This window comes from Gossypium hirsutum, chromosome D11, assembly GCF_007990345.1.
Source record: "Gossypium hirsutum isolate 1008001.06 chromosome D11, Gossypium_hirsutum_v2.1, whole genome shotgun sequence".
NCBI lineage: Eukaryota > Viridiplantae > Streptophyta > Magnoliopsida > Malvales > Malvaceae > Gossypium > Gossypium hirsutum.
Genome location: NC_053447.1, coordinates 66,225,565 through 66,237,696, shown reverse-complemented (window position 1 = coordinate 66,237,696; position 12,132 = coordinate 66,225,565). Strand labels below are relative to the sequence as shown.

Genomic DNA, 12,132 nt, shown 5'->3' with positions numbered 1-12,132 from the left:
TTAAAATATTAATAGACAATAAATAAAACCATCAACCAATTTCATATATTTTAATACATTCATCGTATTCCACGACTGTAGATTTTGGTACCATTTTCCTCTGAATCTTTTTCAACTATATCAAATTCTATTAAAACTTGTTGTAGGTCTTCTCACCTCCAAAACAAGAGTGCAAGTGCCCTTTAGGGTTTTCAAAGTATCATGTTCATGTTGACTCCAAGTTGCATTTGAACCCTCTTTTAATATTGAAAGTGAGAATTAAATCTAAAAATATTAGCATGAATATGATTACTGAAAAGCCAAAAAATATTCAACTTAGTTTGCAATTTGACTTACCTCCCAATGCTAGAGAATTTGACAAACTCAAATTTATGCCATTTAGCATTTTAGAAAACATTGACCTTTTATCATAATTCAACTAAATTACTTTAAATGTTTTTAATCCATTTTGCTAGGTGAGATTATTAGTGGAATTTTTAAATTTTATAAGCAAAGTTAAAAGATTGACAAGTGTCTTAGAAAGTATAATAAAATATTAAAAAATAAAGACATATATTAATCTTTTACACATACTTGTGCAATAAAAAAAGGCACACTGTTAATATACCAAATACTCTTCCATTATATAGTAAGTAAAGTTTTCGTGTTATAATTATAAACATGAGATTATTTTCAAGTTGTATTCTGAATATTTATTTAAAATAACAAATATATCTGAATAAAGTTAACTTTTTATTATAATTAATTATGAGTATATAAAAAAGGCATCGTGATAAATTTAATCTTTTAATGTTGACTTATTTTGTCATTTTGACTTTTACACTTACCTTTACAATTTAGTTATATTACTTTCTTTTGAATTAAAAAAATTATTAAAATTTTAACAATATTGACGTGATCAATTCGTGTGGTAGCCTACCTATAATTCATAAAAATTCAAAAACTAATAAAAATAATTAAAAATTTAACAAATTTCAAAAGAGTTAATAAAAAATTTTAGAAAAAAGTATCCATGTTTTTTCCAGAAAAAATCCATCTTAATAACTGATTAAATCCTAATATAAAAACTAAAATACTAAAAATATACTCCAACTTTAACTACAGTACCACCGATAACGACAATGTCTCACACGGGATATGTATGTCCAGCAAAAGAAAATAAGGATAATCTAAGTTATCTTGCCGTTTTAAAGTGATTCATTCAGAGCATGCTTTAGCAAGAGAGAAATTTCATGTGATAGACAAGCCGATATCTTTGTCATTGTAATGTTATAAGAGATTTCATAATATTCCATCTAATCAGATGATAACAACAGAAACTAGAACTACTATAACACAACTGAAATTTGGGTTTGAATGAATCATAGGAGTAAATACTGAATTTGAACCATCAAAGCTACAACAAAAGAGAAAATGAGACAGAGAGACTACCTGTTGCTTTGCAGCATCCTTACATTTCTGGACTAGAACCACCACCCTACGAACTCTATATTCAAGTCGGAAGGCGGGTTTAATGCTTTCTTTATAACGTCTTGGCTTTCTTTCCCTATATCCCCATCCAGATTTATTCTGATACGGTCAAGATCCTTCTTGTTCCAAAGGTTAGCTCTAATAGCCTCATCTGCATCCATCGCATTCCCTACCAGTTTCACACGAACATGTCCACAAAGGTTGTTCAACTTTTCAAAATCTCCAAGAGTGAATTCCTTTGCATCATTGTGATCAGCTCTAGCAATGACATTGGTTAATTCTCAAAGAGAAGTTAAGCAGCTAATCCCTTTTGGATAGGAAGTTATACTAGAGCAACACCAGGTATAAAAATACCTCAAGTTCATTAATTTCCCCATTCCATCTGGCAATTTTCTAAGACTACTACAACCAGTAAGATCCAAGGATTGCAAATTATGCAAGTCACACAATGTTTCTGGTAATATCTTCAATACTTTGCTGCCAGCCAAGCTAAGGTACCTCAAATTAATCAATCTGCAGATTTCCACCGGAATTTCATCTAGTATATTACCTTGTCCGGATGGCCCAAAACAATTATGCCACCCACTAGTCAAGCTCAAATCCAATAACCTCAGATGTTTGGATTGTTTAAATAAGTTAGATAATGCTTGACTAGTTATCAAACACCCTTGAGTAACAGCAACAAGGGTCCTCAATTTCTCTGCACCACTAATGTCCATGGGAAAACCAGCTCCTTGAGCAATCATCATTACCAAATGATGAGTGCCAACAACTTTGACCTCCTCCGTCCAAGAAGATAAATTCAAGGTCAGCTGTTTAACAGACTCGAACCTCATCATTAAATCATATGGGGACAAAGATTGGACACAATCATGTACTAAGCTATGCATCTTACAAGTAAGCATACCACCATCTCTGGTACAATATTGGAAACATGAATGAGCTTCTAAGCATTTAAAGTACTCTTCACCTTTTAGTTCCATTTCTAAATTATCAGATGAGTACAGACAACCTTGTGCCATCCAGTGTTGCACCAAAAGAGTTTTTGAAATCTCAAAGCTTTTGGGGAAGATAGCCCAATACGATAAGCACCGTCTTACAGACAAAGGTAGATTGCAATAAGATAGTGATAGAATTTTAGACATATATTTGGGTATTCTAGGAGATTTCCAGATACAATTTCTCAGAAAAACATCCCATCCTCTTATTCCAAAGTCATAATGTCGTATAGCATCTCCCAAAACCTTTGCAGCAAAGGGTAGTCCTTCACACCTCCTTGCAAGTTCCCTTCCTATATCCTCTACCGCATATTCAAGAGTATCATCATTCAATCCAACTTCACGAAGTATCATCCAACACAACTCATCAGACAGCTTTCTCAAACAAAATTTATAAGATGATTCCATTGCTCCTGCAACCGAGTGCTCATGAGTAGTCACTAGAATCCCACTCCCCGACATGCCATGTTGAAAAACAGCTCTAAGTGCTTCCCAATCATCACAATCATATCTCCCCACACCATCTAAAACAAGAAGTGATTTCTTGTTAACAATCTTTCGCTGAATTCTATCTAACAGACTTTGCAATGGAACTAATGTTAGGAGACGCAAAGAGTCATGCTCCAAACCTTCAAGAGACAGAATAATTTTTCTTGCAATTTTACCTAAATCAAAATCATCCGAAACATTCACCCAAATTATGTTGTCAAAAATTTCCAGAACTTGACAATCAGTACAAATGCACCGTGCAAGATATGTTTTCCCCGTTCCTTCCATGCCAACAATAATGATGGTTTTAATGCTGTCGCTACTATCCCTGAAACTTTCACCCAAAATTACATTTATTATATCTTTCTTAACCACATCTAGACCATATAACTTTGACAATTTTACAAAAAAAGATCGTTTAGAGTGCAAGGGATGCGATTCATGCGGATTACCAATCAATACCTCCTCCAATTCTTCCAACCTCTTGCGCAAGATGTAAAGAGTGGCTGTTTCTGCTGATGCTGCTTTTGATTGAGTAGAAGCAAACTTCTCAAGGCCTGCTGCTGCTAATTCAGTAGATACTCCTAAATGTAAGACGTCGTTAATTACATCTTCTATGTTATATAGCACTTGATCGAGTGCATGAACAGTAATCCCACGCTCCAATAGCCGAACCGAAAATAGCCCGTCCCCATGTTAAAGAATCATAGATTGAAAAGCTTCGAGTCTCCATACAAGCAAGTTTATCTGAAACTCCGAGTTCCGAAATCTTTCGTCGGCCATGATTCGTCGTAGCTGCTCCAGGACTGTGGAAATATGTTCATCGGCCATCCTAAAAGAAACAGAGCGCGAGAGAAACGATTGGTTAAAGAAGAAAATCAATTGAGAAAAGGGGTCTAAAGAATTGCAGACTCGCAACTTACTGCAAATTAAGGGTGAGTGCTTGAGATTCTGATAGATCAACTAAACTTCTCACTTTTTCTTTTATGGGCTTTAGGGTTTGATGAGAATTTTCTTTTCCTACTATTAGGGCGCAGAAAACCCCAAAAATCGAGTATTTGAATGTAACTAAAACTGAATTTTATTTTTTATTTAATATATAATTTAATTTATTTTTTATCATGTTAATATAAACATTTTATATTTAAAATAATGAAAATAATTTACATAGAAAGCACTGAGTATATAAAGTAATATAATTGAATTTCACCTTCTTTATTCGAATTTACAAATATTGAAATTTTATGTTAATTTTGAGCGACGTTAATTATATAATTATACCGCACAGTTTATTTTTGTCAACATGGAAAGAACTTCAAGAACGATATGAGAAAGTTGATGGTTCTTCATGGTGAGATTGCTTCCCATGCTCAAGGTACTTACTCTGTTTCAGTTTTGTTTACACGATTGAAGCTTTTGTGGGATTACGATGCTTTGGTTCTTTTTCTTGTGAAAATTCCCGCATGAATCAACAACTTATTCAACAACAGTGGTTATTTCAGTTTCTGATGGGCCTGAATGATTCTTATGCTGTTGTTGGAAGTCAGGTTTTGTTAATGGAACCCTTACCTTCTGTTAATTAAGCTAATTCCGTGCTTGTTCAAGAGGAAGCTCAAAGACAACATTCTTCTGGCATATCTTTTCCTTCTGAACCTACAACATTGTATTCTGTGACCATTGAAAGATGTGTGTGACCATTGAAAGATTAAAGGTCACAAACGGGAAACTTGTTAGAAGCTTATTGGGTATCCTGTTGATTTTAAATTTACAAAACAAAGGTCAACTATGACTAACAATGCTACCATAGTATTTGCACCTGTGTTTATTCAGGCACAGTATCTACTGATCTTGAATTTACTCAGTCTTGAGTTCACTTCAACTGTTGGAGTAGCTGCTCACATGGCAGGTATGGTTTCTTGGCCTGCATCTTTCCAATGGATTTTGGAGACGAGGGCCACCAACCACATGATATCTGATTGCCAATATTTGGATTCTCTTGTTCCTTTTACTTTTCATTCTTCATTTGTCCAATTTCCCACTGGTAAATCCGTCCCTATTACTCACATGGGTTCCTATGTCTTGTCCTCCTCTATCAAGTTAACCAATGCCCTTCATGTCCCAGACTTTCATTTCAATTTAATTTTCGTTTTCAAGTTAACTCGAGACTTACATTGTTTTGTATCCTTTTATCCCGATTTTTGCCTTTTACGGCAACTTTGCAGTGGACAAGTGAAGGGGATTGGTAAAGAACAGAATGATCTTTACATTCTGGTGCATCAACAGCCTCAATTGCCATCTTTTGTATCTTCTCCCATTTCTTCCTTTTTGACATCTCATGATCAGTCTTTCCTTTGGCATGCCGGACTTGGCCATGTTTCTTTCATTTTGGAACAGTGACTATATTAGTCCATGCCATGTTCGTCCTCTTACTAAACAAACACGATTGCCATTTCCTATTAGTTATTCTCGAGCGGATTCTCCTTTTTCTTTGGTTCATCTGTTTAAGCTTAAAACCGACACTATTGTCATTTTGAAACAGTTTATAGCCTTGGTTCACACGCAATTTTCAACTGTTGTTAAAACTTTTGGAAGTCATAAGTACTGAGTTCTTTAACTAATATACTCCTTTTTTTTCTTCTTAGGCATAATACATCAAAGTTCTTGTGTGCATCGACATTTGTTAGAAATAGCATGTGCTTTCAAAGTTCAGTCTAATGTACCTACCAAATTTTGGGGCGAGTGTATCCTTGCTGCTTGTTATATTGTTAACAGATTACCTACTTCAGCTTTGAATTGGAAAAATCCCATTTGAAATGTTCATCCTTAGCTCCTTGTCGTTCTTCAGCTCCATTTCCCAACCAGTCCTTATTACCTTCGTAGTCTACTACCTTACCAGCTGTCTTTACGTCGCACTACTCGTTCTTTTAAGGATCCTACATGGATGAAAGATTTAAATTGCTCTTCTTTATCTTCTTCACTCCATAAAGGTTAGTACCCTATATCTAATTGTATAGCTGATGCTCATTTACCTTTGCATACACAATTTTTTGCTGCCTCCATTTCCCATATTATTGAACCTTAAACCTAAAGTGAAGCAATTAAGGATAAACATTGGATAAAGGCCATGGATCAAGAAATTCAAGCATTGGAATCAAATGTCACGTGGGAGGTAGTTCCTTTACCTCCTAGTAAAACGCCCATTGGTTGCATATGGGTCTACAAGGTCAAGTACAGCTCTGATGGCTCGGTTGAAAGATTTAAAGCCAGACTTGTTAGGAAGGGTTATACTCAGCAGGCAGGTTTTTTATTTTCATGACACTTTCCCCTGTTGCGAAGCAAGTCACAATTTGCACGGTCATTGCTCTTGCTGTATAGTTTGGTTGGCCCTTGTTTCAAATGGATGCCTATAATGCAAGGAGATTTACATGAGAAGGTTTATATGACTCTTCCAGACGATTTTCGCAATCAAAGAGAGACTAGAGTATGTCAATTGCTAAGTCTGACAGTGGAATCTAAAGCTTACTAAAGCTATTCTTCTAAATGGTTATTCACAAAGTAAGTACGATTATTCTCGTTTTATCAAGAAGAAAGGTTATAAGCTGGTTGTCATGTTGATATATGTTAACGATTTGTCGATTTCTGGAAATGATACCAAGCTTATAAATGAGCTTAAAGGAACTGTGCATCAAAATTTCAAAATGAAAGATTTAGGTGATCTCAAAGTATTTTCTTGGCATTGAAATCACAAGATCACAGTTTGAAATTGTACTGAATCAACGCAAATATGCTCTTGAATTAATTTCAGACACGAGGTAAGGGGGAGGAAAGATAGTTGTCACTCCTTTAGAACAAAATCAAAACTTGACATCTCCAGTAAGATGAGATGGTGCAAATGAATCATGATGATGAGGTATTGACAGATGTTTCATTATATCAAAGGCTTATTAGAAGGCTTTTGTACTTGACTCATACAAGGCTAGATATGACGTTTGTGGTACAACATCCAGTCAGTTTATGCAACGACCCAAGAAGTCGCATTATAAAGCTGCTCTTAGAATAGTCAGATACATTAAAAAGGATCCAGGACAAGGTTTATTCTGTGCTGTAGTTGGTTCTCCATAACTTGTAGCATATTGTGATTCGAATTGGGCTTCAAGTCCAATGTCAAAGCGATTAGTGACAGAATGTCCTCCACATAAAAGGGAAAACCAATGTTCTTGCAGACATTCTTTCTAGACCACCAGAAAAACTTCCAGAAAATTTCATGATCCAACCTTCATCCTCCTCCAAAGGGAAAGGTAAAAAGAAAACCTCACAAACTCCACCTTCACCGTTTTCTTTACCTTGTAAACCAAACACCCATCCTGACCATCCTCCAGAAGTTTTAAGTCTCATCTCTTGGAAAAAACAAAACAAAACAAAATGCAGTATCACGATCTTCAGCAAAGGCAAAGTATAGAACTATGGCTGAGTTAGTTTGGTTGACTGGACTACTGAAGGAACTTGGATTTAAACGAGTAGAACCAATCATATTATTCTATGATAGTCAAGCAGCAATTCAGATTGCAACCAACCCTGAATACTACGAGAGAACGAAACATATAGAGATTGACTCTCACCTTGTAAAAAAAATCCAAGATGGTTTAGTCCAAACTAGACATGTCTTTACAAAGGAACAATTGGTTGATATATTCACAAATGGCTTAATTGAACTCAAGCTTGGGCCCGGGCCGAACTTTGAACATAAAAGTTCCAAGTCAAGCTTGTGCTTCAATTACACCCATAAATCCAGTGCGGCTCAACAACAATAAAAAAAAGCCAATAATTTTGGTTAAGAAATGCAATTTAAAAAGCATCTAATTCATTTCTAACTGGAGATTGATAAAAGGAATACATCTTTGAATACCAAGACTATAAAAGAGAGAAGCCTTTTTAAAATATACTCATGGAACAAATGGTTATGCTAATGATTTTCCATATCATTTGAGTATCTTTCAAGGTTAGCAAAATCATTGCTATAATTGTTGCACCTTTGTGCTCATCTCTTGCATTACATTGAAGACTTTCTCTTTCTTCTTCTTCTTTTCTTTCCCCACATTGCAATATGTCGATTGCAGTGTCGATGAACTCTGCAATAATTACCTGACATAGCAAAAGAGATGATGGGGTGAACTTACATTTGCCAGTTTTGGAGTAGTTGTTGCATTAAGACTGCCAAAATGCAGCCTATGGATATGTTGATGACATTAACAGCATCATTGTTCAGCTGCAAGATGAAAACCAAAATCAATATGGTAAAAGAATCCAAGTTTCAGCCTTATAATGAAAAGCATATAAACATGCTAAGATGATAGATCCTAGGCAGATTTATATATGGCCAACCCAGATATTTCGCTCAAATTCAGGTAAGTGTCTGATAGAGATTTGTGCTAAAGTTTATCATGTATCTTGAAGGTCATATCTCCATATTTCTTGTGTGACTATATGTTGAACATGGATACTTCAAAGCAAAAAGAAGAATCAGACCAACATAACAGCCTTTTACATGCACAATACCGTGATTTCATCGAATGAAAATTAAGACTAGAATTAATCCTTAGCAGGCAGTTTTATAACAGGCTGATCTCTCTAAATTTACTCTTCGATCTTCTTTACCCCAAAACAGTGGGTATATAATTCTTCCTCACTACAGCTTTAGGAGTGCAGCCAGATCCAAACATGATGAGAGTCCACAAAATGATATACATGTAATCATCTCATCGATATACCACATCAAACCATACATTCATATAGAATCAAGCCTGATTCATCGGTAACACTAAAATCTAGAAGATACATAGGCACTAAATTTAAGAAAAAATGGTTAAGAAAACAGGATGACAGAAACCATCCTATTATTCAAATGATTCCTTACCCAACGAAATCCTTCTTTCCCTTGGAATGCAGCACCAATTATGCTCTCACCAAGATTAGCAATCTGGGATGCTATTACACATATCAATACCTCAGGTACATTTATCTGCTTGCAAAGATAAATGAAAAAGCAAAAAACAGAAGCTTAGAACATCTCTATAAATTCAAATACCCATATTTCATTTATGCATTCTCTAGAAGCTGTTGATCATATTCAGTTTGAAAGTGTATAGAGGTTATGGCGTCAATACTACGAACAACACCATAACCTTAGGGATATATACAAGATTTTTGAGAAAATCCTAGCTAAAGATGCAGCAAGGCTAGAGTGACAACCTCATCCACTCACATACAAAAAACCACTAACAATAAAAATCGGTTTCAACTAATTTAATTCTCCTTCCCCTTGAAAATATTATCCAATTTACCAAATTGTAATACCTGAACTATATTAAATTGAAATTTAAGTTCCCAGCAAAATAATGCTCACAAAGGTCGTACACGCCTAAACTGAGATGTCAAAATCAATTTATAAATATATCATGATCTGCTATTTTGCTAAGAGTTCCCTTTGAAAAACACCTTTAACTATCTAAAATACACCTTCAACAAATTATATCTGCAAAATCATTCCATCTAGGCACCACCCCACCAATTAGTCTATTGTTGCAGAGACTAGAAAAAATTCCAGGTTCTTACAAGGTGTAAACATTTTGTAATGATCACAATAATGCTTGTTATTAAAAAAAAATGGTATCATGAATGGCAGAACAAATTATTCACATAGTATGAGTACATAGCAAGTACTACCTCACCCAATAGACAACCAATAGTGGCAAGCAGTATAGATGCTAGAAGTCCAGCAACAGTTCCTTCAACACTGACAGCTCCTTCTGTTCCCCTAGGAACAATCTGAAAGTTTGTCACCAGGTACCTGTTCATTTTGGCACATCACACACTTTATATTTGCAATTCTAAAGTGTAGTTTAACAGTAAAAAAAAAAGAGAGTAGCAATTGACATAAACCTTTGAAGAAAAAAAAAAAGATTTGAGGCAATATTAACACTCACAAATTTTGTTTCTATATAGGATGTCAAAGCGACCTTTATCACCAGCATATATGACAATAATAGAGCTTGAATATAGCAAGAACCATAAGGGATCTAAATTCCACTTGATTTGAAATATCCTTTCTTTAGAATGAACTAAGGAGAATTATTAATACAGTTAATCTAAAGTGCCTATACATTAACAAACAGAGATGCACTACTTACGTTGTTTTGCCATATGCTTTCCCAATCTCACTGGACACTGTATCACTCAACTTAGTACAGAAACTAGCAATAAAACCAAGTTGCCAAAGACGTGTAAATGCCTCTCCTCCAACTCCATATATTGTTAGAACAGCACATACACAACCAGCAGCACTGGACCCAATTACACTCCCAGGTCCTCTTCTTCCTTTCCTCTTCTCAGCAATCCCTTGGGCCTCCTTTTGAGCCATTTTCACTTTTGTTACTGCGGTTCCCTAACAAATACAAACATGTTTTACTCACAAAGTCATAATCAAATAAAATGGCCTTGGAAATTGATTTTGAGAAAGACTCATTGCTCAGACAAACTTTTTTTTTTTTGGGGAGCTGGGGGAATGAAAAATTAAAAATGATTAAACAATAGCTAAGCATAATAAACAATTGAACATAGTTATACCAACTATGTTTGAAAGGCATGACAAAGAGATGTAAGATTGTTTAGAGATTTAGAGAATTACAAATTATTATGGATTTTTCCCACTGCTTAAAGCTCCTTCATCCAAATTTATTGTCTCCATTCAGATTATGAACTGGAATTATAACACAAAATCACATGGAATTTCAATTAACTTTCAACTAGAAATGGGTAAGGAGAATTAGAAGAGGGAGGCAGGAACTAATTCAAGATTCATACTTTGCAAGGAAAACAAGCCATAATAGAAAACTAAAATATTATATCATTTCATACAGGACTTTATTTCAGCTAAAAAGCTAGAAACCATCAAGTAACTTTTGTTAATCTTTTGATCTCATTTCACCTAGTACAATCAATTTCTCTAAATACAACTAATCAAACTTGAATAGCTAACTAATTAAAAAGTAACCTTTCGACATAAATTAAGTTTATTTTCCTTGCCATACTACCAAACAATGACAGCTAATTCTCCAAAGCAAGCAACTTTTAATACCAGATGGATACAAAATCAAAACCCAATTTCCAAAATTTAACTTAATTCCCATAATTCAGCTACAATTCATAATATATTATTAGCAACTCACAATAACGAAGTACGAAGCAACGAGGAGAAACCCAGGGGAGCCAAAAGCGCGCCAAGTGAGAGTGCCAAGCAAGAACGCAGCACAAATTCCGGAGAGAGAAAGCCCCGCCACTAAAAGTGGGGTGCCGACGACGAAGATCAAGAGGTTACTGAGGACTGCGGATTGCCACGTGGGAGGAGACGATTGGATGATGTCCATGGCTCTTGATACGAGTGGGACAGCGTTGGGTCTGTGAAGGAATTGCATTCTGAGGGATCTGGGAATGGGATTTATAGGGTTAGGATTAAGAAGGAATGGGGAGCTTTTTGGGAGGGAATGTGGGAAATGGAGAGAAGGGATCGAAGGGGATTTGATGTGAATCTGATGCAGAGTATTTGACCATGCCATTTTCATGAGCTGTTTTTTTTTTTTTTCCTTTTTGCGTAACGAAGAAGAATTGAAAAATAAATTGCTGTTCGGGTCATGGAGCTCCGACTCAACCGGGTTAAGTACCGTTCACATTTTTTTTTGATTTTTTTTGTACAAATATAAGTACCGTTCTCAACCGGGTTAAGCCCGGTCCGATATGAATTAACAAAACGACAAAAAATTACTATTTTCTTGTTGTTATTATTATTTTATTATTTATATATTATATAACTATTATTTTATTGTTAATTTTATCTAAGTATAAATATTTTTAAATTTATTTTTAAATTATTAAAAAACATTTATTTTAATATTTTTAGTATTTTGACCTATTATTTTTAATATTTTTATAGAAAAATTAATTCAGGTGAGTTGAGTCGAGCCTGATTTTAATATTTGATCCGGGTCAAATTTAGACAAAATTTTAAGTCTATTTTTTAGGCCAAACCTAGGCCTAGCAAATAGACTTAAAATTTTGACAAGACCAACTCTGAAAAGTTCTAGATGCAATTAACAGATTTAGATTTTTTTTTACACAAGTA

The 12,132-nt window shown here is 34.8% G+C and overlaps 2 protein-coding genes across 2 annotated transcripts; both read right to left on the bottom strand.

Moving 5' to 3' along the window:
- Positions 1-1,267: 1,267 nt before the first annotated feature.
- LOC107955292 (putative disease resistance protein RGA3) lies at positions 1,268-4,036 on the bottom strand. Its single transcript, XM_041104907.1, has 2 exons — positions 3,881-4,036; positions 1,268-3,789 (listed from the first exon to the last, which is right to left on the bottom strand). The coding sequence occupies exon 2, from the start codon at positions 3,243-3,245 to the stop codon at positions 1,752-1,754; it is 1,494 nt and encodes a 497-aa protein (XP_040960841.1). The 5' UTR covers positions 3,246-3,789; positions 3,881-4,036; the 3' UTR covers positions 1,268-1,751.
- Positions 4,037-7,801: 3,765 nt separating this feature from the next.
- Positions 7,802-11,634, bottom strand: LOC107963869 (protein VTE6, chloroplastic). Its single transcript, XM_016900375.2, has 5 exons — positions 11,183-11,634; positions 10,145-10,398; positions 9,681-9,804; positions 8,872-8,976; positions 7,802-8,223 (listed from the first exon to the last, which is right to left on the bottom strand). The coding sequence occupies exons 1-5, from the start codon at positions 11,573-11,575 to the stop codon at positions 8,131-8,133; spliced, it is 969 nt and encodes a 322-aa protein (XP_016755864.2). The 5' UTR covers positions 11,576-11,634; the 3' UTR covers positions 7,802-8,130.
- Between the last annotated feature and the right edge of the window lie 498 nt (positions 11,635-12,132).